At 36.6% G+C, this 26,456-nt stretch overlaps 2 protein-coding genes across 3 annotated transcripts; both read right to left on the bottom strand.

The window, feature by feature from the left end:
• Positions 1 to 31: 31 nt before the first annotated feature.
• Positions 32 to 23,424, bottom strand: LOC128262405 (lipase member H-A). 2 transcript variants are annotated; one of them, XM_052996643.1, is made up of 8 exons: positions 23,088 to 23,424; positions 22,170 to 22,461; positions 6,196 to 6,589; positions 6,007 to 6,136; positions 1,772 to 1,920; positions 835 to 1,269; positions 237 to 441; positions 32 to 175 (listed from the first exon to the last, which is right to left on the bottom strand). In XM_052996643.1, exons 3-8 carry the CDS (start codon positions 6,257 to 6,259, stop codon positions 112 to 114), a joined length of 1,047 nt encoding a protein of 348 aa, XP_052852603.1. In that variant the 5' UTR covers positions 6,260 to 6,589; positions 22,170 to 22,461; positions 23,088 to 23,424; the 3' UTR covers positions 32 to 111. The 2 variants fall into 2 exon arrangements, with proteins under 2 accessions (XP_052852603.1, XP_052852604.1); XM_052996644.1 differs by lacking the exons at positions 6,007 to 6,136; positions 6,196 to 6,589; positions 22,170 to 22,461; positions 23,088 to 23,424 and adding exons at positions 3,953 to 4,094; positions 4,294 to 4,446.
• Positions 16,154 to 17,857, bottom strand: LOC128262406 (C-type lectin 37Db-like). Its single transcript, XM_052996645.1, has 2 exons — positions 17,430 to 17,857; positions 16,154 to 17,372 (listed from the first exon to the last, which is right to left on the bottom strand). The coding sequence occupies exons 1-2, from the start codon at positions 17,565 to 17,567 to the stop codon at positions 16,956 to 16,958; spliced, it is 555 nt and encodes a 184-aa protein (XP_052852605.1). The 5' UTR covers positions 17,568 to 17,857; the 3' UTR covers positions 16,154 to 16,955.
• Positions 23,425 to 26,456: the final 3,032 nt, after the last annotated feature.

Genomic DNA, 26,456 nt, shown 5'->3' with positions numbered 1-26,456 from the left:
GTGTTCCAAATCAATAATAAGGCCAGCAACGGAAAGTCCCAAAAATCAATTATTATTGAATATATTATCAACAGTTCTATTATAGAATTACAACCTATTAAAAACCAGCTCCTACGCGTCCGTGAAGGGGCAGTGCTTGGCATACGGCACGTCTATGCAAATACATCCTCGGGCGCTTAAAAGGTCGGGGTTTGAGGTCAAAACAAGTTTAATTTAATGATTCATTTAGCACTTACTCATCGGGGGCGTCGTTGCCTATGTGGTACTCCCTCAGCAGCGAGGCGAACTCGAAGGGATTGGTTTTCCCGCTGACTGGCAGCCGCTTTGGACCACTGAGATGCAGGCAGCCGTTGGGACAAGGAACACCCATGAACTTTTTATGCTTGAAAGTGGCCGTGGCCAAGTAGCAGATGCTCAGAAAGTGCGAGCAGCGGGACCTTCCTGCGGGATAACAGACACACAAATAAAAATACCCACAATATTATGTCAATAATCTAGGCAAAACAATATAGGCTTACAAATTCATCGTTAGTAGCGCCAGGAAAGGAAAACCACAATATTCAATATAACTATTTTTATGCGCACATGAGAAATAACAATAAAGTAATGTCGAGTTTTCAATAAACTGTGGAATATGATAAAGTTTGTATTAAATCGCAGAATCGTAGGCCATATGCGTAACTTTTAAACAACCAACTAAGTAATGCCTATGTTCCTATTGTTTTCCTATACATTTTTTTATGTCTTTGACTAAAATTATATTACCCCGGGTATATCAAGTTGATATTAAGCTTTTGTCCTATGCTTACTAAAATACTTTTATGCAATTCTTACTGATGGGATTCCCCTTGCAAAAGGGCTGAATGCGTCCTCCGTTGACGCAGTAGTTGAGGTGCCCGGTGTTGTCCTCCTGGCCCAGGAATCCGGCGTTGGTGTGGATCACCTGGATGACGCTGGCGTCGTCTAGCGACAGCCGGAAGGTGTTGCTCTTCTTGCGCTCGATTAGGGGTCGGGCGGGGTCCAGGCCGATGATGCGGTACTGCTTCCGCGTCAGGTGGTTGCTGATCATGCCGCAGATGTGGGCGCCCAGCGAGTGGCCCACGCAGGTGATCCGCTCCCGGACCGCTCCGTAGTGGGTGAGGAAGGCGTAGATCTGGGCGGTGCACTGCGCCGTGAGCCTGGTGTTGATCAGGGAGTGCAAATAGCACGGATAGCGGGTCAGGGGTCGCCAGTCCACGGTAATGACATTAAAGTCGCGAGACAAGTATGCTGAAAGAGTCAAATAGATTTATAGGTTTGATGAGCTAGTGGAAAAAATAAAACAATTAGCATAAATTAATGTATATGTTTAAAACTTTAACACACCCAAAAAACTGAAGGTTTAATTTTAATAGGTGTGTCTTAAAAATAAACTACAGACTGTATTAAAGTATAAGTACACCTATTAAAATATTTGAATAGTACATGGTTTTCAATATATAAACTAATTTAAAATAAACTCATCTTATTTAGTTTAGTTTATTTTCTATGACAATTCTGTTTGGGTGTAGTGGTTTTTAAACACACACAAAGTACATACAAAGATCAGCATAGCTTTTTAAACGTTACAACTTCTAACAATTTCAAGTTTTCAAGCTTATTTCTCACATATTTGTATTCGAATAGTAAAAAAGTAGTATAAGTAACTTGCGTAAGCCCTTCATAACACTTTTTTAGTTTTTTTTAGTCATAAATGCTTTTTTTAGTCTCATCATTGAGTGTATCTACTTACCATCCCTAAGAAATTGCAGGTGAATGTCGATAGCGGTTCCATTAAATCCGTGAATTATGAAGACCGTTTCGCGTTGCTTGCTGAAACCACCTTTATAAAGGCTAATTGGGTTCTTGACATTTAACGTAATTCCTCGACGGGGTCCATTGCTAAAACGAAGTTAAGATTTAAGCTAATTAATTAAAACAAGAAAGAAAACAAACCATGGCTATATATGTATTTGTATTTGTATTTGTATTTATTATAAAATTTCATCCTAACGCTACAAGTTTGGAACTTATAAGTTAATGCGCTAGTCACTACGAGTTTGCAAATATTTAATTGTTACATTATACTTAAAACTAATTTTCATAAAAACTAACCTAAGTCGCCTTCTATTTTTACTTTAATTTACGTAATAGTGTTTTTAAGGTGTGTGAATAATTTTATCTTATATATAATTTTAAATATATACATATTTATACTTCATACATATACATCCTTTCATCTGAAATAAAAATACACTCTGCAATGGTATTAACATGTGCATGCATACCGTATAACCTTATTTCATTAGTGAGCTCATATATAATGTCTTTATAGGTACGTTAACCTTATTTTCATTGAAATCTCTCTGCTGATATGGCCTTATTGAAACGCGATAATTGTTCGCAAGTATCGCATCGTTGTTAGTACATGCTTTTCGTTTAAATGGAACGACCGGCATTTCATGTGGCTATACAACCGGAGAAACCTCTCGTGCGGCAAGCGATCTAAAGCCAGAACATGACCACTCAAGTGGTCTTTATTTGGCTTCTCTTAGCTCTTATTTTCCATTGCAATTTGGACAAGAAGTGCGTTTCTGTTTGTATTAAATAAGGACATATTTAGATAGTTTTAATCGACCACGCTGTTGATTCCAATAAATAATGTACATATACATTCTTTCTATGATCGGAACTTTCAAGTTAAATAAATAGTAATACGAAAAATATCAGTGATTTCCCAATATATATGTTTAGTGCCAATAAAAAAAACTGAACCAGTTCTAAGCAAATTAGAAAAGTTGTTTCCATGAGTCATGAACAAGATTAAATTCTTGCAGAAGGCGATGTGTTATCCACTTGATTGTGTTTTATGAACGGAGGTGTCAGTCTGTTAATTTTCCGCTGTTATACAACCATCAATCAGCAATCTCTTAAACGCTGGCCATCATGTAATCTCCTCAGCCGTATAATGTAACCCGGCTGCTTTCCAAAAATGGACTTCGCCCGTTCACAACTTAGACTCATCTTCGGAGGTGGAGGTGATCTTGCCCAGACAAGTTGGGCAAGACGACTACCGAGGAGTCGTTTGTAAAGCATTTTATTGACCAATTGGCCATTGCAATCGATGTCATCGCTGGCCAAACTTGGCGGTCAATGCGGCAAAACTGGCCTTCTTTGGCGGGAGCATCTCATGCTTTGTGGGTCAGTGGCTCTGATTTCTATAAACGAGTTGCCCGCCCATTGATTGCACTCTTGTTTTTCGGCATTCTACCAGCAAAATCCTTGTGGTTGCACAAGTGCAGTGCGACAAGTGTTTCGGAGGATGACACACTAACCGAGTGAGCGAATCCAGTTGCCTAACACTAACTAACACCAGAGGAACTTTCTCCCCCGCCCAGCGGCTAGCATAAATCATCACAGAAATTGGCAAACTCGCTGCACCGAGAAAACCCAATTATTTTACATGATCAAAAAAGTCTAAGAGAAAATTCTATTCATGTTGAAAAAGATTTTTTTTACTTAAGATATGAAAAAATCAAATTTAATTTATGTGTATAAATTTATCAATGAATTTTTTAATTAAAGTACTAAAAAAAACGATCAAAATATTGAAAAACAGAAGAATAGATGATTAGAAAATATTTCCTTATTCCGCACCAAGTAAATGTTTATATGTTCAGTTGAAATTTATTTACTTGTTAAATCAATCAAATTGCATAAAAACATACAATAATTTTTCTTTGTGTGTTTTATAAAACGTTTATGAGTTTATTGGAACTCTTCACTTCTTTAACTTTATCTTGATTAATCAAGAGGAGAAATTTAATTTGAAATTCCGGGACATAAAATTAAAATGTTATTATTTCGGCACTTTTTAAAAACTTTGTTCCTTATACCAAGAAAAGGAAAGCTTGCAGAGTTCAGTGGAACTTACGGAGCATACAGTCGGTGATCGATATGAGGACTGGGACAGAAGTTTTTGTCGCGCAGAAAGCAACGCAAGACATTTAAATCCAAGGCACCACTATTGCGCAGATTCTTCCAATCCGTTTTGCTTAGCAGCAATGTTTGTGCATCTGCAATTGTATTTTATGGGGTCTTTAATTCTTAGACCTATTTTCGACATTGTTCCAATAATGTGTGGTAAAACAATATTGGAATAAATTAAAAGACTTTAACGGGACATATTATTTTTTAAATCACTGTTATTTCATTTGATCAATATATTTAATTTGAGATTTAACATAATTTTTTTATTTGTACTTTTTAATATACCTTTGGCAAAGAAGGAGAATATGCAAAGAACGAGGAGATGTTTCATTGTTATTTGGATTTCGAAGTTTAAGTCTTATTTTAATATTTTATAAACAAATTTGTAGATTGCCAGATTTGAAATATTTAAAAAAAAATGTAATTTTGTTATATTATTTAAAATAACCTTAAATATTTAAATCATAATTGATTAGGTTAATGTTTTTGTTGTTTTTTATAATTCATTTTGGTCTTATTTGTTTCAAAATTATTTCGTTATTCACAATTTTACTTGAAGTCAGCACTCAATTTTGATTTGGTAACATTTTTTACAAAACTGAAATTATTTTTTTAGCGGCTTGTATATAAAAAAACATGATTGTGAAATTTGTGTTTCGATGATCCAGTTTTTAATTATTGACTTATTTTCCTCCAGGACATTCGGTTTTCCTTATCGCGAATTTCGTTTGCCTTTCACATATTCCGTATATATTTAAACCAGATTCCACTCAGTTTTTCCGCTTAAATTGACAACTGGCATTTCGATCACATGGTTTTTAATTGATATCCATTTTTTTCTTCCAAGCGGTTTCATCGTAATCCTTTGCAATAAAATCAGCAATTGAGATTTTTTCGCGAGCAATCCGCGCCACGTCTTGCAGTTTCGCGCTGTGCGCTGCAAATGCGCTGCAGAAGCGTGAAATGCGCGGCCAAGGAAAATGCAGTCGTCGCTGCAGCGATTGCAACGGTAGCAGCAACACCAAAAGCAGCAACATTAGCAAGAGCAGCAGCAGCAACGGAAAAAACTGGCCAAAGAATGGCTCAGCCCACCGCCTGTTGCCTTGACTTTGTATTACTCCAACTTCAAGCGTGAACGACTTCGGCAAATATATAATGTTGCTGCTGTTTTTGCTTTATTGTTGCTGCAATTGCTTTTGGTGTTGCTGCTATGTCTGCCTGGCGACGTCTTTGAAATGAAAATTCATGGCACACGCAACGCTGCACTGATTTTGATTATGAGTTTTGAGTTGGAAATGGGTGCTTTCGGTTTCGGTTTCGTTTTCCAACTCAATGCCGTTGCCTTTTTCATGGTGTCTGCGGTTTGTAATTCATGCTTATTATGCTTATTATTTACATAACATTCGAATAGGAATGCAAATTCTTATAATTTTCCCTGACGACATTTGCCTAGTTTGTTTCCTAAGTCATTCGTTTTTGCCAAGCGCTAGTAAAAAATAAAGGTTGTCGGGCCTGTATCTTTTTGGTGACTTTCTAGCCTTTCATATTGCCTTTGTTTTTGGTAGTTCAAGGCCAGAAAAAGGAAAGGTGAAAAATAAGGGATCAACTGAGATCATTTATCAGGTCCATCTGGGGCTCCAGAAAAGTGAAAGATTGGAATGTTTGTCTAGGCTTGCGTGGTGCGATTGTAAATATTTTAAAATAAATTCGATTCAATGGAATAACTTAAAATCGACTTGTAAACATTACGGTGCAATCGTGCACAGAAAAGTTTTGGATTACTTTAAAGTTTTAACAAAATAAATATTGATCATCATTTGATCTTAATTATTATTAAATGTTATTGTACATCGACGCCATTATTTTTATGGCAATTATTAAACAGCTAAATGATAACTTTCTTCGCATAGGAAGCGTCATTTTATTATAACTATATATATATATATATATTTTATATGTTTTATAACCTTTTGCACTTTAAAATGACCACTTACTTACCTTGTAAAGAGCTGGAATTCTATATATTGCTTGGGACATGTTTCCCACAATAATATGTGACAGTTTAGTGGATTCAAGTCGAAATTTCCATTGCGAAGCAAGAATTGCAGGGCCTCTCTGTGATATTTGGCTATAAAAAAGAAACCAGCTAAGCACACTTCTTATCGGCGACGAGATCATCCCACTTACACGCGTTCGTGAGCGGATCCAGGGAAAGTAAAGATAACAACAATACGATAACGCGGGTCAACATTTTGGCCAAATGCACTCCGCATTTAATTTGGTATCACCGAGTAGAGCCAGGCACATCGGGTTAAATGGAAGGCGTTTAATTGAATGCGCCATTCGCATCACCTACTGCTAAACTGCGGAGCAAAGAGCTTTTAAAAGCTGCATCCGCACAAGAAAATGGAAAACGAATGAAAATCGCCGAAAATTGACACTCACGAACGACCCGGCGCCATCTGCGGGTTGGGTGACATTGCTTTGTGGGGAGCTGCCAATTGGTTGTTTTCATATTTCGGTCTCATGTGCACAGAAGCTGCGTGTAACCGAAGCCCCGATTTCCATATGGCCAGGTACACTATAAGAAATTATACATACATAAAAACAACCATTGAAAATTAACAAATTTATAATAATATTTGGTCTATATTTCAAGCAGGTTATTTTAAACTTTCTTAAAACAAAGGATCCCCAGCCCGGTATTGTTATATATTTTTACCTTCATCTTTTGTTCTGAAATAAAATAAAACCCTAAAAAAACGTAAAAATTTTTAAAATTAAAAAAATATTTTTCAAATTAAACTTTAAACTATACTATAGCGTATTTTTTAATGTGTAAATTGTTTGCTTAACATTTTTATGATATTGGATTATTCTTAAAGTTGCATTAAAGCAACATTTTTCAACTTTCCTCCATTTAAAAATCGGTGTTCTGATAATGTTTGAAAACACATTTAAATTAATATTTAAGATGAATTAGAATTTCTTGGGGTGTAATATCTTAAAGATTACTTATGTGACTGGGTTTCGCAATTGTCTATATCGTTTCAAACGACTATTGATTGCCACATGAGGCCACCTGCAGGCAGCATTGTCCACAGCAATAAAGAACACAAAAAATTAAAAAATCTTCGCCTTAGATAGCAGTGAAATAAATTGGGAAACATATTGAATGGTTACCAACATTTATGGCAATGATCTTAGCTGAGTTAAACGTTATAACGCCACATTTCCTTTCAAAATTTGATAAATGGTCAATTACTATGAGTTTGAAAAATCATTATCAAAATGGAGTGGTATTTTTACAAATTTAATAGACCAACAATTACTAAGAGTTTTTTAAATCATTGTTAAAATGGAGTGGTATTAAGTATTTCTGCATAAAAGAACTTGACCATTATTAAAGCTCCAGCTTTTAGGGGTCAAATGAGGCTAGTGAACTTTACCTTTGGGTCCACTTTAAAAGTCAGCCCAAATTATTTTTCTACACGTTAAACAAAACAATTGCCAGAGGGAAACAGATCTCAGTTGCGGAAAACACCAGCCCAGGCCCAAAATGACATCAAACGTTTTTTCTACCGGCAGACAACGAATTTCCAAACGAAAGTAAACATGGTTGGGTCTGCGGCTAATGCATCTAATTTAAAGTAATGAGCTCGTTGGCCTACAACACCGCAAAACGGGGCTAAATTCAACTGGAGGCAGCAAAACGTTTTCATGGGCTTACTATATCAAAAAACCCATGAAAAGCCAAAGGAAGGAAAAATATAATGCAAATGAAAACGAAAATGCTACTGCAGTGGAGAGAAAAAAAAACTAAAGTCACAGCAAATGTTTCCCTCTATTCACGATTAGTGGTCTATATGTGATGGTTGTATGCCAATAACTGACTAGGTTGGCTTTGTTTTTATTATTTATGTGAACCATTTTCTTAAGTTTGAGTTTCAATAATTTTTATGATTAAAATCCTTTTTTGGATGTTTTTTTAAGGGTGTTGACTGCAGTTGTTGGTTAATTATTTTGAAGAGTACCAGTATTTCGGCGTTGCCCATTGCACCCTTTCCCTTATTGGGGTTTTCATTTGTTTTCACGGTTTCAGGTCTCAGCCAATCTGCTGTTACTGTCTACTTGTTCATTTGATGTAATGTTTTGAATTGTTCATTCATCTGATTGTGGTTGAGGAAGAATAAGTGCCAATTGCATAACATTTTCCGAAGTTGCAGTCATAGGAACCAGCTTACATTCACACCTCGATTTTATCCGTTGCTATTGTATTGAAGCTTATATCGTCCCTATTAATTAGTATTCCAATTATGATCGGAATCTGTATAATTGACTTAATTGTAACACGAAGGATGCCAAATCAAAGCGAATAATTTTCAAAGGTAGCGTTTAGGCTAACAATAAATTAGTTTACTAATTTAAAAATTTTTGCTTTTTGTTTTGGAAATTACACTCATATCAAATTAATTGACCATGACCAATTTTGGCTTATTTCGCACATTTGTATTTCTCTTTCTTAAAGTAGTTTAAATTTTTCATAAAGCTTGATAAGTTATGGGGCGTAACGTCGGTTGGAAGTTTCCGTATATTCACAAATGAGATATGACGGTAAAAGTTAATAGTTAAAACACACAGAGCACTGTAAATTCTAAAATAATTTAAAATGGTTTCCTTTAAAGATACATTTTTAAAGACTCTTTAAGATTTTGACGGAATTATCCAAAGACATGTTCATGGTCACAGCCTTTTGTTTTTTTAATTTGGTGGTTTCCCAAGATAAGATATAAGGTTATACCAGTTAAATGGGCTACAATTCGCCAGATTTCGGATTTATACTATTTTATATGTGGTGATCACTCAATCACTCAAGCATCTTTTCATTGACTTTGTGTAAATAATTTTGACCACCCCTAAATATCGCAAAACCTTTAACATACCACCTAAGTTCAGGATGACTGGAATTTACGCGCCTTTTCTATAGGAAAAACCTAAATGTCTAGATCATTTCGCATTTTTATGCTACTTTTTTTATGAACCTATATTATAGAGTCGCCTGGTAACGTATGTAGAGAATTCTTTATTTACAATTTTATTTTACCATGGAGAAGAGGACACATTATTAATGCACTAACGTACAAAGTTGGCATAACTGAGCAAGCAGTATATGGTGTTGTTGCCTACTAAATGTTGCGAAAAGAAAGCTTATCGACTTTCCTTACCAAACTCAGCGAGCTTTTTTTGAAAAATCTTTCCTAAAATAACCTTAGCATTGAAATGGTTATTTTTTTTGCTGGTTAATAATCTTATTTAAGAAGTGTTTTTGATTTATATCTTTGAGTTCTCTTATTGTAATTTACAAAAGAGAGAAATATTAAGATGAATGCATTTTTGTACCATAATAAGTGTAATCAATAAAATTGTTATAACTTGAGAACAAAGTCTTTTAAAGCATAGGTCTTGCCATGTATTGCCCCCAAATGGATTTATGAAAACCCTACCATTTTACATTTATCGCATTATTTATCTTTAATAAAAGATTTGAAACTCGTTCGACATTCTATTAATAAACTTGAAAAGCTGACTCATTGTTAATTCCCATCAAAGCCTCACCATTTTATTTTTCTAATGCAAGGCTAATTCCAATTTAAATTTAATTTACTCTTGAGCAATTGTATAAGCTTCCCCCAAATGGCGAAATCAAGAGAAGATTCTTTTGAATCGGCTCATTTCTTATGCAATTCGCAATCAATTTTCAATTTCTTGCCTACACTCGACGAACTCCTTGGGAAATAATCAGAAGGCTTTGCCTACTTACAGATAGTTTTAGAACTGGGGCCAACTTGCGATGCTTTTCAGCGAGTCTAATCAAAATGGGCCATAAATTCCGGGAATGCGGAGAACGAGTGGAAAATTGCGTTGTGCTTTGTTTTTGCTTCGGCTTCTGCTTTGGCCCAACTTTACTAATTAATTGTGCACTTGAGAATTTTTGAGCAAACTCTGAAACTTAGCTGCTACGGCAAAAAGATCCATTGGGAATGGCGGGGAGAGTGTGTAAGGTGTTTGGCACTGGCAAAGTTGACGAGTAAATAAACTAACAATTTTTCCTACTTAATTAACAAAATTGTTTTAATACTCCATCTCCATCTCCAGGTTCTCGACGGAGCTGCCAAGTGAGGCGTTAAGCGACGGCGATGCTGTCAACATTGGCAGACTGACTGAATGACAGACTGGCTAAATGACTGCGCAAACAAACCCCAAGTACGGCGGGCACTGGATGGAGTACGGCAATAATTAAACTTGTCACAGTACACTTTGCAGTGCAATGGGAGTCGGGCCAAATGGATGGCAACCTCGAGTCAGAAGGATGGCAGCTATGAGAACAAAACTCATAACCATGTGCCATGAAAGCGTTTGCGATGCTCTATATTTATTTATACACATGATAACCAAATGAGTTTTTTATTCTTGGCAGATAAATTTAATCGCTCTCTATCAACACGGAAAAATCAGAATTGGAAGTGGTGTCATTTTTATTTTAAAAATTTATTTTGAAATTTTTTAACAGAGTTTTGAGTATCCGATAGTCGTGGTAAGTAAAGTAAATTAGAAACATTATAAAAAAATAAAAATATTTTTTCTGTTGCTAAAATTTATGTTGTATCGAATAATGTATGTTTGTTTCTCAAGCCCTTAAAAATAAAATAAAATTCTTCGGAATATTTGTTAGCATAAATAACTTAAGAGTCTATTGTTTTTTTTTTTTCATTTTTCAGACAATGTTGCAAGTGCGTGCCACAAAAGAAAGCATTTCCATTTTATTGCAAATAACAATTGGATTAACATATAAAGCAACTTTTGCTTGGCAATATCAAATGCATTGGATTGGCAATTCGTTTGCCCGTGCTCGCCACTTGGCCACTTGGCTCAACAATAAATTGCAAGTTTTCGAAAAGTGCAGCGCATAGCTTATGAATTGCATTACAAAGTCGCATAAATTTTCGCATTCGCATTGCGCCAAAGTACGCGCAACAAATCGTTTTGGCGCCGAAATGCATTTATCATCAGCAGAAACTCGCGTTCATTGCGCAAATTCAATCTGATGTCGGGAAACGCTAGAATTATGAGCTCAGCCTCAGTTCAGCGGTTTTCCGGAAATGGTGCTGTAGGTGGTGATGTGGGTGCTTTGGGTGGTTTAGCAGGTTTGGGTGGAGCAGATCCCAAGGAGATGGCGTGAAATGACTTGGCTGAATTATGCGGATGCTTTGACAAGCTCTTTTTCCGCTCAGCTTTCCATTGACTTTTAATGGCCCGCCTCGCATTATTGAGATTTACAGTTTGCCGATTTATTGGCTATTCAGGAGTGGTTTATTGAAGTGACTTTGCTTGGCCAATGGAGGAGAGGTAAGTAATGAAAATTTATATTAAAAGAAAATAATGAAAGATAAAAATTTATGAAATTTTGGCAAATAACATGAAGGTATAATAAAATTCTAATTCTAATTCTAACAGGTGGAAAAACTCTTAGGATTTATAATATTTCTTGCTTTGGCTTAGCTAACTTCAACTAAACAATCATAAAGTATTTCACCCTTTCGTCTTAATTAGACTTTGGATCAACCCTCTCGATCCCATTTCAATCCAGCTCAACTTGAATTTACGACCTTCGAGCCTTTCCACAAGTCTATTGGCCACTGATTTATACAAGTTAATTAACACTTTTGTTGGCCTAACCCCCAAAAAATACAACGAATACCAAAGCCGTTCATAATACGGCAAAGCATATGGGAAGGACCTTTATTCCGCACAGCCTCATCTCCCGGCCACCTATGTCAACAAAGCCGAACAAAAAGGACAATTAAACCCTTTGAAAAAAGGCAGACAAAGCGAGGCAAATACAAACAAACATGGGGCAGCAAAAACCAAACAGAGTTGTGAAGGTCAGGGTGCCATCCTCCTTGCACAACAACGATTTATTGGATATTGTCGCTGGATTTTCACAACATTTTATCGCCTCCAGACGGACAGATAAACGCAATAAACAATTGCCGGGCCACAAGCTGCGAGATCCTTGGTGCTGGAAAACATATTTAGACTTTTCTTAAGTAAATTATTGCAGAAATCGACAGGCAGACAGCAGCAGGCCCGGAAGCTCAAATGGGCACAAAAATGTCATTAAATGGCAGCCTCGACAGGCATCCCTCCACTCGAAACCCCCTCCAATACCAGTATATATCCTGCTCCTGGAGAGCGGGAAAGTTGTTGTTTCCGTTTCCGCCAGGGTTGAGGTCCTTTTGAAATCCTGGCGACATCGCAACGACAACTCCTCATCGTCCTCGTCTCTGTGTGCCCTCTGTCTTTTGGGCTTGGAGCTCATTTGCGAAGTTGCCGCTGCAAATATTTGCTTAGCCTTTTGCACCCGTTCCAAACGATTACCGAGGAGTGAGCCGGCGTTTGTTTATTTTCGTTAGACATTCGCCTGCTCGATATGGCGACACTTAACCCTTTAATGACTGAAAAGCTGTTGGCATTTTGTGATGCCTTTTGGCAAGTTATTTGCTTGCATTGAAATGCCAAAAATGGTTTAAGTTATTTTGCTTAGTTATGAGGAGAACAAAGTATTTTAATATGAAAACTTTATCTTCCCAAAAATAAGTGCTTATTTTATTTGGGATACTACATTCAAAATAATACCAACTAGAGCTAAATAATTTGTATTCTTTAATTTGTGTATTTCTTTTAAAAATCGGGCAGGCTGAAAGCCTACCTAGAAGAGTTCTCTGCAGTCAGGTGCTGCAGAAACTGAAAATGAAGGATATGGAGGAATCCCCGGCCCTTCTTGGTCCACCTTCAAGGACCTGATGCCCTCCTAGCACCGGTATACGATGCTCCATGATGAGCTGTGAGCTATCGCTCCTGTTCTGTTTGTGCTGTTTTAATAAAGTTCTCTTAGCCTCCTGCAACTTAATCTCCGCCTGCAATGCACTTTGGGAAATGCTTTCGAAAATAGTAAAAACACTATACAACACAACACAAACCACAACTAACCAAAGATTGCAAAAGTTAAACTTATTTAAAAAATGTTAAACCTTATCTTTACCTTAGGTTACAAGTTAAAAGCGAGTTATTGGTTTAATTTTTTTGGGTTCCGTCCAATAAGCTGTCTTTTGAAACTCCCATAAAACTTTTTGTGACTTGCATTTTATTTGGGAAAGTTTGGTTTAGATTTGAAGTTTTCAAAATAAATAACATTAATAGAATGCAAGATTATTAAAACTAGCATAGGAAGTTTGGACAAAGTATGTTTAGGTGTAAAGCAAACAAAACCAATATTTACGTTTTGTGGTTAAATTATTAAACCCTAAAATTGTTTTTAGTATAGAATAATTTTATAGTTATAATGGAATTAAATTTTTTACTAAACGGGAGGACAAGGCCGCACTGCAGTGAAACTTTTTGCTAATAATTATTTGGGTACCCAATTCTTATGAAATTTTAATTATTTTAAAACGATTTGAGTATAAAGATACCCAGCCTTAGTAGCACTGTGTTGTTCAACCCGAAGCGGCTTTTAAGGAGTAGCGTTCAAAAAATAGTTTACCTTGGCAACACGGCGAAGAACAAATTGCCTGCAACTAAACATAATGGTTAAACAGACACCTGCTCGAGGCTCCACTCCACTCAAGGAAAATCACTTGAGCGGCTCCGCCGGAGGTCCCAGGTTCCCTCGCTCCTCGCTCCTCACACCTCGTTTCTCGTCCTTATCGCGCCAGTAGACATCACCCAACAGATTTCGACCTCCTCAACATAATTTGCTGTGGTTTTGCATTTACTTTGCATCTCAAGCGTGCTTGAGGCTAAAACAAAACCAGAATCAGAAACGGCGATGCACGGAAAAAATATAGCTAATTAGGATTATACAATTTATTTTTAAAATTCAACTATTTGCTAAATATAAGATATTTAGTATTTGATGATAGGTAAGGTAGTTCTTGACGCTAGTTATTGATTTAACATTGGTTAAAATTATATTGTTTTTAAAAACTTTTTCTTCTCTAGTCTTAAAATATTTAAATTTAACTTATATACAGTACCTACTTTATGACTTGAAAAAATGTCCGTCTTATTGACTATTTAAACTAAACTTAAAATTTTAACCATTTTTCTATGGTTATTTTAAATCTAAAGTAATAAAAGTAATTTAATTTAAAGAGGTTAAAAAATGTTTTGGGTAAATAAGAATTGCGTATCATCATTCTAAAAATAATAAGTAAAGGTTATGAATTATTTTTAGCAATAAAATCTATCAGCTTACAAAAATAATAGAAAAAACAAGTTATGAACTGTTCTTAGGAAATAATAATTTTATAGTTAAGATACCTATTAATTTGTTTGAGTGTACAAGAGCGGCTTCAAGAGCAGTTCGGCAGCATTAGCCTTAGCCTGGCTCCTTGGCTGAGCTGCAGCTGCTTCTTCTTGTTGCTTGCTCCTTGCACTTCCGTTTCCGGCTGCCCTTTGCCGCTCATCCCCCGTCCCCCAATCGACTCAAGCGTCTCAGTTTGTTGGCTTTCGTCTTGCTAGCTGCATTTTCATCCTGTTTGCAATCACTCCGCCTTCGTGGTCCTTGCGGTTAGCTTCTGGGGAAAAGAAAGTGGAAAAGCGCTGGGAAAAGGGTTTGGAGACGGGGACAGGCAGCCTCAGCTTGTTTTTCGGGTTTGCTCTGTCTTATCATGTTTTTTTTTTGTCTTGTGTTTTTAAGTTGCTTGCCATTTGCACAAACATATGCGCATACTTAATTCGAAATTGTTTTTCCTTGGTTAAGGATTTGAATGGCTTAAGGCACACTGTGAGAAAAGTTGGTCCTTAGATATATTTCATAACGAAATTAAAGTGTTTAGGTGACAAATAAATCAACTCATGAATAAATACAAATTAAAACAAATTAAAAATAAGAAAAAAGTTACAAAATGCCCAAAGATAAAAATGGAATCAATACCTCATAAAACTTAACTATCTTTTTTAGTCTTTCTAGTGCTTATTAGAAAATGCGACTCAAATCTTATCATTATGAAAATTATGGATTTATAATTTAAGCAATATGGGCACCCCCTTGCTGTCATTTCTTATCATTGAAATGAGTAACATATGGTAGCGTAATCAAGGGGAATCCTAATATAGACGGCCAAACCACAAACTTGGCTCATTTTTCCATGTTTATTAATGTCTTTATAATTTTATTGAACCTCATCCTCATGATTTCAGATTTCAGTACAACTACATATTTAAAATTGTATCTTTTGTTTACGACCTTACCAATATCTTTTCATAAATTTATATCTTAACGGTGGATCCGCTTATTGCACTGATTAAAAGTAGAATGTGAAGTCTGGAAAACAGAGGGAATTAATAAATAAATTGCACTCACTCTGAGAATATTTTCTACAAAAAATGCAAGACCATTGTCTTCTGCAAAAGTTCTTATTATGAGTTTATTTCAAGAACGAAAAAGCTCATAATGCCAAAATAAATTGGACAAATATGTTTCAATTTTCTTACATTTTTTTTGTTTGATATATATACAGAAATGTAATATGAAAACGACTGTTGACCACCATTTCCTCATTATAAAAACCTTTTCTCAAATTCAACTATCTTGAATTTAAGTATTTTTTGTCTTAAAATGATTAAAAATATCCTAAAAGTGAGTTCTTAGGCAAAATCTGTACACATCATCATTTGAGAATTATATTTCTCAATTTTTGAACTTCGGAATTTCTCTGTGTGCGTTTTTGCATGTAGTTACAAACCGGGAGTTCTCCTTGCACCCACTTTGAAAACTTAACTACACGCGTTATTTGCACAGCAAGTTGAAGCTCATTTACACGACAAGAAAAACAAACCAAAAGTGGAAGAAGGGAAGGAGTATGAAATGCCACTTCCAGAAGAAAAAGGACCTGACTTTAGCGAAACTATTTTTACTCCGTTTTTAATTTAATTAGCACTCAATTTGCCAGCCTCTTTCAGTGTGTGTGTGTGTGCTAACTTTGCCCCATTAGCAGAAACGGGCGGTGGCAAATATGATTTCCAACTTGTGTGCTCTTCGCTTTTCTTTGAGGAAAATGGAAAAGTTCTGCCTTGCCTCATATTAATTAATCGCATTAAAATGATTTGCATTTGCCGGGGAAAAGTCAGACTTTTGTACTTTGTCTGCAAAAGAGGTGCCGGCACTTATTTAATTAGACTCAAATTATTAATTGTTGTCTGTTTGCCCACTAAGTCAGGTGAGCCTGCGAATCCCATGGGGCCAACATTGGGCATGGCTTAAATGGCAATCCGGCCGGATGATTGATTGTCCGAGCTCTGGGCACGCCAATCACCGGGGATAAAGAATAAATGCTGGACAGCGCCTGTTGACACAGGTGTTAGTCGCCTGCCACTGCAATTGTAATTGTAATTCTTCTAAATGAGTTCTGTGTTTCTTGGAGACAAAGAAGATTTGTATTTATTTGCCTGACTTGTAGTTTTATTTTGCTTTGTGCCTCGTTGCCATCTGTTTGCACTGCAGCGAAACTCTTTCTTCGCGATTCCAGTTAAGTTTTCTTTATTTCCTGGACTTGTTCTTTAAAAACAAGTCAAATGTAAGGACCCTAGAAAACATTATTTTTTAATGAGCTTTATTTTCTCGCTTTGCTCTCTGTGTTCCAACTTTTGCCAATTTGTGACCGCTTCGATAAATTCCATAAATTCAGGAAAAAGAAATGACTTATGACCTGTTGCGAGTTTGCCTCTTCTCGCCAAAACGTCAACACATTTTTTATCGGCTTAGCCAGTTTTGTTTATGACTATTTACCCTTTGGCTGTCTGAGTGGAAAAGTTCCATTTTTAGACCTAAAGATAGTTTTTATTCGCTTCTTGCTGTCTCTATAACGGACGTATAAAGAATTTTATACAACTACATCTACCTCTAAAAATTGTTGCTTCTTTAAACACAAATAGCTTTCGGTTGCCACCCTTTTGGCCTGACATACGAAGGGAAACTCGTACAGGCTGCATTCGATATTGTGGTATCCAAAGCCATTGTAATCAGCATAGGCTACACAGTCTTTTCCGGAGAGATTCTGCGGTTGATTTGCACTCCAGGGCGTATACGCAACGGACGAGCCATCGCGATTCTGAACAAAGGCACTACCCATTCCCAGGGAAGTGAGTCCTGTCCAAATGGAGTCCTTCCAGCTGTTGGCGAAAGGTATGCCCAGAACTTCAAGAGTGGCTGTCAACAGCTGCATATCCTTCCTATCGTCAAATACAACCAGAGTGGAGTTTAAACTGTAGCATTTGCGATCGGCATTAAACCAATTGGCCTGAAAAGCATTTACATGTAAGAACCGTTTTTATTTTAAAATTCTAAGAAGTCTCACATTTTCGTAGGACACACGATAGCATTTTTCTCCAACAAGAGTGAAGCCCGATGGACATTTAACTTTTAGTTGGGCGAAAGCCAGAGAAAATGTAAAAATCCCACAAAGAAAAAACAACGTGTTCGATGAAGCAGCCATGGTCAAAAACTGATTACTTTCACCAGTTTTTTGAGGTCTTTATAGTTGCTTGTTAACCAATATTTTCCATATCTAATCTGGAGTGTTTGCTCTAAAATTAAGACAATCTGTGGATCCAATGTTGCCATTTCTTATCGGTAATAATCATTATGAATAGCGCCTATAAGCGTAATCAAGAGGGAATACTGATAAAAACATCAAGTATTAAAGCACGAAATCAGGAATTATGTTACGGTAACAAACCCTTTCAATGACTTTCGCTTCCAAGCAAACTGGCCCACGTTTAGTTTTTTTTTAAGTTGTGGCAGACTGCTCTAGATCATTTACAGCCCTTAGAACCCCTGGCAATCGGAACCGGAAGTTAAATTACTGTGCCAATCTCCCTACTCGACTCTGAGTTCATATAAATAAAAAGCCAATTAATGTACAGTAAAACCTCGCAACAACATCAGCAGACCAAACAAACCAAACCAAAGTTTAAGTAGAATAATGAAAAGAGTTGAACTTTTATGACGGTAAAGCCGTCAGCATTTGTCTGGCCAAGGATTATGGTTCATTTAATTGGATATAATGCACATCGAAATTTTATTAACAACGATGCCGGAAACTTCGTGAGTCTGCGAGTGCAAAGTGTTGGGTCAATTAAATCATTATGAAAAGGGCTCAAACTTATGCACTTATGTGCATAAAGACTATATTTTTTATTAAAAGCGGTTTTTAGTTTAATTTTTGTACCCGTAAAATAAGCCGAATGATTTGCTACTGTTATATATAAAATGGGGAGTTCGATAAACTCAAAAGTACCTATTGTCCAAGCTTAAAAGAAAAATGATCAAAACAATGTTCATATGTTTTACTTTTTCGCAGTGCGATTTTTTAACAAATTTTTCTCAATCAAAGTTGTCTCGCTTTTCGACAAGGACCCTTCCTAGTGCGTTTACAAAAGCTGGTTTTGACTTTAAGTTTGGCACATAGCTCCCCCGCCTGTCGATGGCGTTCCTATCGCTCTGTTTCTGCTACTCTTCAGCTCTGCACTGGCTGCATCACCCTGTCAGTTGGCCAACAAAAAGCTCCAGCTACCGACATGGCCTGCTGCTGAATGATAACAACAAGCCGCACTGGGAAGCGGTACGGAGCTGTGGCAATTAATCTTTACAATGGCGAACATGCGAAATGGAGTTCATAAATCCCAAGTCACGCTACACGGCACCGAGAATGGGGATTTGGAGTGGGCTTTCGGTGCTTGGCTATGTAGTTTAACTTTAAACTACTAGCTACTGAGTTGAACAAGTGATGCACAAATTGCGGTCTACTTAAGGTTTTGCCATCAGAGGAGCAGAGCAATTAGTGAAAAATATGCATTCTGTAGAGCATCGTTCCTTAAATCCCAAATCCACGTTTTTTAGGGTTTTTTAAATAGCTTAACCTTTTCCCTTTGCCAATGCCGGAGATAAATGTATGTTTATTCGAATGAAAGGGCACACCATGCCAATGCCGAGCAGAAAGAAGACCCGGGGAATTACAGCCATGGTAATGCCTTGATATATTAGGGTAGACAGCGTCTACAGTGCGTATGAGTAATAATGCGACAATAGATTTATGGCGAATGGCAACGGAGCGCCTCTGTTTGCGCTTATGTCTGTATAAAAAAATGCATATAAATATCGCATTCGTGGGCGATTTATTATGGCTAAGGCGATGGCCCGATCTGGTTATCCTTTCCGCCAGCGAAATTAGCTCATTTGTCTTATTTTATGCCGGCTCAAAAGGGAATATTAGGGCTTAAAAGTGCCAACGACTGGCAGAAATTACGAGACGCTCTTCCTGCTCGGAAAACAACTTTAAATGTTATGTCTGTGGTTAGATTGTATTTATCCCCGAACAACTGCCCCTGCTAATCCCCTTTTGCATAAATCAACAGGCTTTTTAAGGCTGCTAAAAGGTCGCCGCCCACGTGAACTTTGGCCTGCCGGCTGTGGTCTCCTTTATGGGGCTCGAATTTATTGGGGTCAATTGCCGGTTGCTCTGACCATGAGCACATTCCAGATGCTGGTTTTATAAAATATTTATCTGATTGCCTGCCTTTCGAATCACAACTGATAATTGGGTCGAAGGCAATCGCCAGCTGAGAACATGTCCAGAGCATGAGGGGAATTTAAATGGAAGGATTAGGACCCGGAGTAGGTGACGACTGCCTTAAAAGTGGGAGAGGTATAAGGTAAAATAACATTAAACCTTCTGCATTATTTAAAAAATTAGGTTATAAAATTGTATATAAAATATATAATAACATAGCATAAACATAATATACATTATATAATATATATCTCTTTAATAATTTCAATGCCTGGAAAACAAACGGATTATACATTAATGAATAGCAATATAGACTTAATTTTATTTTACAACTTATTTTGTATCCGTTTAAAAATCGTTCTTATTACTTATTACACAGAAATAATGAGAACGTTTTCTTGACTTCCTGCAAGTCGCCACAACATTGGAAAAAAAATGCGACTGGTGCGCAAGCAACTGGAAGTACTCCTCGAGCAAACTTAATTCCAACAAATTCTGTTTTTTAGGCTGTTGAGCGATCACAGCAGGAAATTCGGGTTTGCCCTTCCTCGAAAAGGGCATAAAAATGCGGCAACACAAAACTGCCGACGACGTCTACGACTTTTTAAGTTGCAGTAGACTTTATGGGGAAACAGCTGCTTCAAAAAAACGCCATGAAAGTCTTCCGTGTACATAGTTTTTAGCAAATTTTTAGCATACTTTCTCTAACTTCTTAACTCGAATTTACGAAGGCAAAGTTTATTCACAAAAAGAAATATATTTTCAGTACGGAACTTGTTAATTTTCCGCTGCAAATCTGTCAACTTTTTGGCTGGCTCTGGGGAAAAAATTCAATGGCAAGTGACAAAGTTTGTGCCGCAAACTCCGAGTAGAGGACACTTCTAGGCTCAGTTGCTGAGTTGCTGGTCTAATTAAAAGTCTAGACTCCGGGGCGACTTTTTCATCTCCATTGTCGAATGCGATTCCGATCTGACCATCCTTTAACCGCAATTTCCAATTAATCAACTGGCGTGCATTACCGGCAACAACAAGGAGAGCACAATGCACATGGGCCATGCAAATGTTATAAAGTTAATTGCCATCGCTGGTCATTTGCCGGCGAAAGACCCTCACCACTCCCCACTCCTCACTCCCCAATACCCGTTCCCCATTCACCCTTTTGGCCACTCGCATTCGGGGCTGCTCTTTTGTGGAGCTGGTCAAAACATTGTGTATTCCATGTGTGAGCTCTGCTGTTAGATAAAAGTTTGAAATGAATGGCAGATGTGCCAAAGGGTCGTCGGCCGCTCTCTCCGACGACTTGTAGTCCACGGAAAATGCATTTTCTTGATAAAAATGATTGCTGTACTATACATTGACAAAACAAGCCTGAATGAGTTGGCAAGCAAAGAAGTCAATGCGTTTAAGGTTCGGTCAGTAAGGAACTAAATATTTCAAACCAAATATAGGACTTAGTGCAATATTAAATGGAAGCGGAAGTGGAACAAATATTTAAAGACTAAAATTAACTGATTATTTTTACCATTTTGAGCCCGCATAACATATTGACAACACACATCATTGTGAAACTTGGTTGTACTAAAAGACAGCTAAGCTAGAAATCTTTAGAGGGGATTATTTTTAGGAACAATTGGTTAAAAAAAAAATATATATAAAAAAAGTGTAACCTCTCTGTGTTTGCCCTTTTCAAAAAAAATTCTTTTGCACATAGTAAAAATTTGATAGTTCAGATTTACGCATTTAATTTTATTCAAAGCGGAAAACGATATCATATAAGTGTCATGGGAACGAACGAATAATTGAGCTGAAAATCATCATAGCTTCAATGTTTTTAAACACATAAATGGAAATCTAAATATTATCAAGAATATTTAATTTTTGCAAAAGCTGCAAGGGTATATAAACTTTAGCCAGCCGAAGATTGCTTCCTTTCTTGTTATTATTATTTATTACAACCAACAAAGATTTTTTCGAATAACGGATTTTTAAATTTACCGGTTGAATGAAGAAAAACTCCTTTATAATCGCCATAATGATTTAGTCACTCATAGCATATATAAAAATATCTTTTTTTTCAAAGCTTATGATTCTGGCTGAAAAACCACAAAATTAATTGCATGTCATTAGCAGGAATCTATTAAAAGCCCGAAGCAAAGCGCAGCTAAAAGCGGCGCCGACTTAAATACCTTGGCAACCGAACAACCAAACAAACAAACAAACGAGTTGCCCAAACCTCTAAATCAAACATTTATCCACACATAAAAATTTTTTGGAGGGGGCATTTGTGCATTTACATGCCTGAAAGTATGCAGTGCGGGATTGAATGCAGAGATAGTAGGGTGAAAGCCCCTCAAAAGCGAGCTCATTTGACTGGCCACCGCCCTTCGAACTCATTCATTTGGCTAAGCCGCCCTCGCACCGCTTTCGACCACGCCCACTGCCACTCCCCATTACCCATCACCAACCACCACCGCCCACCTCGATGTGTATGTGAATACTAATGTGCAATGATTAAATTTTAATTACCGTGCACCAATCCAGTTTGCGTTCGTTTCGATTACACCTCCTGCTGCCACTGCTGCTCCTGCTGTTGGAACTTTTGTGGCAGTATCTCCATCTGAAAACAGCTCGTTTTTCATCCTTTCGAAGTGATCAATGGAGGAATGGCTGAATGCATGGATGCCGCTGGCCATTCAGACCTCCTGTTAACATCATTAACTGTTGCCGATTCAACGAGGTCGATGCTCCGAGATAGGTAATTCGAAAATAAATACTGCTCAGACAATGCCAAGTACGTTTTACACAATGGAAAAATAATCTAAATTTTAAGTATCATTTAAATATTAATACTTCTTGGCAAATTAATAAATGAAAATTTTAGATATATCTGCACAGTGTCATTTTATAATTATATAAAAACAATTTAACGCTCAAGCTTTCTTATCTCCATCAAATTTGTATTTCATATAATATTTATATTTAACTTAAATCATGTATTATATTAAGCAAATGTGTAACCAACAACTAAAATAAGCGTTACTTAGTTTTTTGGCCACCTTTCTATTTATTATTGTAATGTTCGCCGGCTCAAAGTCAAGTGTTTTTTGGCAAAAACTAAAACCAAAAAGAATATTTTTTTAAAAATACTATTATCTTATTCTGTTAAATGTAATAATTACATCCTTTGTGAATAGTGCCTAAAACTTGCGATACTTATTTAGTTTACAACGATGGACATTGTGATCACTGACTCTTTAAATTATTATTATATGTTTCCTAACCATTATAAGGCAAAGGTCTTGTGTGGATTTTTAATCAATTAAAATCAATTAATCAATATAATAATTTGTTATACGCAATAAGTTAAAATTGACCCCTCCCTCTACAAATAAATTGTTTAAGTGTAGGGGTGATTAAATTCTACAATATGTGGCTTCTACTTACATTGCTTTGCCCCCAACTTTTTGCGCCATATTAACTGGGCTTATTTATTAAACACGTTCTGGACCAGCACAGCTGCTTGGTCTGCTAGGTTTGCCCCTCCCATCGAGTGGTTCCAGTTCCATTTACGCCAGTACGTGTGCATACCAAATGGCATCCTGGCCAAGTCCTGACTTCTGGTTCTGGCCATTGCAAAACATGGCTCGCTGGGCGCACTGAGCTCACTGAGCTCACTGAGCTCGCTGACCGGCTGTTTGTGGCCTCAATAAATCAACCGGAATTAAGTCATCAATAATGGAAAGACATAAAGCAGCCAGTCGAGCACTAGTTGGAAGCTGTTTGCGTTGCGTAACGAAAGTGGGGGGGGGGCTGGCTGAAAAATACTTGTGAGGGCCATAAAGAAATGCAAATTATTGTGGAATATGTGAGTTCAATATGTCTGCGAAACGGAATCCTTTAATGTTCAACAGTTGTTGAACTAGTTTGCAACTCGATGCTATGGTTTCGTTTTAAAAGAGCGTTAAATTCTACTCTTAATTTAAGCAATTTTTTTAACCCAATAAGTTAGTATTTATTCTTACAAAGCGTCTACAAAATACAACTGAATTTGTTCGCAATCCACAACTGGTTGCTTAGTCAGAATTTCATATCGAAAACAATAAACATTGGCTAATTGCTTTAAACAAATTGAAGATCAATTTGTTGTATAACTTAACAAATTCTGGTTAGACAACCCGGATCGACAGAGAACAGCAAATAATCAACGCGAAATAAAAAGCCATAATAATTATTTATTAGACGGTTGGTGATAAATATGCAAATAAATAATTGCTGATATTGGCAAATTTGTGTGAAATATGAAATCACAATTGACTGGAATTTAAAAGCTAATAGGGGATTTTCCTTACATGTGATTTGCGTTATTACAACTGAGCGTTTGATTTCTCAAGTGACGTAGTCACTTCACTTTAACGATTTAACACATGACATCATTTCGAAAGGTTTAAACGTAGCATTTCGTAGCATCAGCACGATGAATATAAAACTGCGAATAATTAAAAATTGTTTCTAACTTAACTTTGTTGTTATTATCATGACTTGTGTGAGGCTTTCAGTTCGGCTGGCTTAATTAAAAAGTCATCCACATGAGCGACTTTGAGTTACAATTGACGTTTGGCATTTATATCCGGCAGCTGACTTATTTTTCTTGGCCGCTCCATTGTGTGCAGCTCAAAATCAAGATACTTTGCGCACGTTTCTCGGCCGCTTTTCTTGTCAATTTGGTCTCTCTCGGAAGACAAATTCATAAATATTTTAATTAAAATTCGAGCGAGTGGCGGGGCCAATGTTGTTCTAAGTTAAAAAGTTTTCATTGCAAACTCGCAAAACGGAAACGTTTTCTACAACGTCATCAGAAACGCATAACATTCCCGAAAAGGGGGTAAAAACAGGAAGCGAACTTTTTGGCGCAAGTTCAGCGAAAGTTTCGCTGCAAAGAGAAATTTAACTAATTCCATTATGCATAAATGTGTAAAAAATATAAAAAGGCATTTGGAAAATGTTAAACAAAAATGTGAAAACTTTGCCCTTGTTGCTGAGCCAGGCCAATAGGAATCTTCCCCAGCTCGGACAAGGCGAGGTGAAAATTTGCTTTCAAAACTTGCTTTAATTCCGCTCGAAAACTCACGTTTTGTTTACTTAAAAAGCGCACATAATTCGACGGATACTTGTTGAGAAATAAAATGTGCACTTATTAAGTAATAGAGGCTTGAGCTCTGGCCTATCTTTGTATTCAAAAAGATTGGCGTCAATGGTTTAAATCGTTTCTTTACTTAACAACTTTTTAAAGCGAATTATAACGTAAAACGTCTTATGGTCTTGAAATCGCGTTTAAATGAAATTTTTGACATTTTCGAATTTATAAACTGTTTAATTTTATATTTTAGTTTTATAAACTTTACTTTCGTCTTTAATAAATAAAAAAAATACATTTTCTGTTTTAAAACTTTTATTAATTTTAACCGGGTAATAAGAAGAGAGATTAATATTTATATGTAAAAAACAAATTTCTTTATAGCTATTTGCTTAATAGTTTTTGCCTAGATATTTTTATCCTGAATGTTTTAAATATATAGAAAGAACGAAATATTGAATTACAGAAACAAGTTTTAAGTTTAAATGTTTTATATTTTAATGTTCAAATAAATCATGCCTTTTTATTTAGCTGTAATCTAAACTACTTACTCTTTTTTACATTACGTACACCAAGTGAGCACAATGGGGCTCTTTCTTTTAACATATTCAGGCAAAAATCCTATTTATAACCAAAATGAAATCATTAAGCGGATTTTACTGTCAACACAAATGGCACGCAAACATTTCAAAAGCAATTCACATTCAGGCATAGGAAATAATAAAAATAAAGAAGCGAGTCGCATAGGCGGAAAAAAGGAAAAGGAAGGCGACCGACCCACCGAAAGTTGCCGTGCAATTGAGTTGAAAGACAAACAAGGGAACATTCTGCGGAAAAGGGAAATCGAAGGCGAGCTCCTCTGAAAAGCTGTTGCCACAATAAACGACACGATTCATTCACTCACTTACCCAGCCAGTCAGCTCGTCAATTACATTGAACTCGGGTGCGGTTGTGTCTGTGCGAGAATTTCCACCTGCCGGAAAAGTTCAGCGGAAACGGGAGCGAAAAGTCGAGGAAAAGCAAGCCGTCACCATTGTCACCCTCGGCGCATTTTGATTTGTCTATCTGCCGTTTAATAATACAAAGTGTCTTTTGGTTCGATTCCCCTCGATAATATTTTCGACAATTCCTTCGACAACAACGGCAAGTGATTGACTTTTGTTTGCCACCATTTTCATTACTATTTTCATTTTTTCACCTTTTTCCCGTTGTCTGGTCTTTTTTTTGTTTTGCCGCAAACTTGTTTACCTCGATGTTATTTACTCGGCGTAATGATTTTTCTATCAAGCGCTTAGCATCGAAATCGCTGTCGATTTGGCCCATTGTTGGCGCTACGATTCACCTTTGTGCCAATTCAACGAGTGCCAAAAATGTCAATTGATGCGTGCCGAGTTCGCTCCACCCGCCCTGTTTATGGCTCGTGTTTTACGAGGCGTAAAAAATGTCATTAGAGCAGATAAATACGTGTAATTTTTGCTGAGTTTTATGGGTGGGAATATGAGTTGATGATGTATTCCCCATGCATGCAAATTTGAAACTGTGTCTCTGGGGAATAAATTGGAGCGGTGTCCTGTTATCTCCGATAAGAAACCAGAAAATAAATAAAATATTTAAATGTGCTTTCAGAATTATTTTACACAAACTCTTCCTCGTTTTAAGCTAAATGTTCATTTTAACAA

Source organism: Drosophila gunungcola, unplaced genomic scaffold (genome assembly GCF_025200985.1).
Source record: "Drosophila gunungcola strain Sukarami unplaced genomic scaffold, Dgunungcola_SK_2 000001F, whole genome shotgun sequence".
Taxonomy (NCBI): domain Eukaryota; kingdom Metazoa; phylum Arthropoda; class Insecta; order Diptera; family Drosophilidae; genus Drosophila; species Drosophila gunungcola.
This window is presented reverse-complemented; position numbering and strand designations above follow the sequence as displayed.

Bases quoted from the DNA above. Each gene is read 5' to 3' on its own strand.
- LOC128262405 (XM_052996643.1), bottom strand. From the start codon at position 6,259: ATGTTGACCCGCGTTATCGTATTGTTGTTATCTTTACTTTCCCTGGAT. The intron at 6,137-6,195 runs GTAAGTGGGATG...TCTTTTTTATAG, and splicing joins GGATCCGCTCACGAACGCGT to CCAAATATCACAGAGAGGCC. The intron at 1,270-1,771 runs GTAAGTAGATAC...TGACTCTTTCAG, and splicing joins CCTGCAATTTCTTAGGGATG to CATACTTGTCTCGCGACTTT.
- LOC128262406 (XM_052996645.1), bottom strand. From the start codon at position 17,567: ATGGCTGCTTCATCGAACACGTTGTTTTTTCTTTGTGGGATTTTTACA. The intron at 17,373-17,429 runs GTGAGACTTCTT...AATGCTTTTCAG, and splicing joins ATCGTGTGTCCTACGAAAAT to GCCAATTGGTTTAATGCCGA.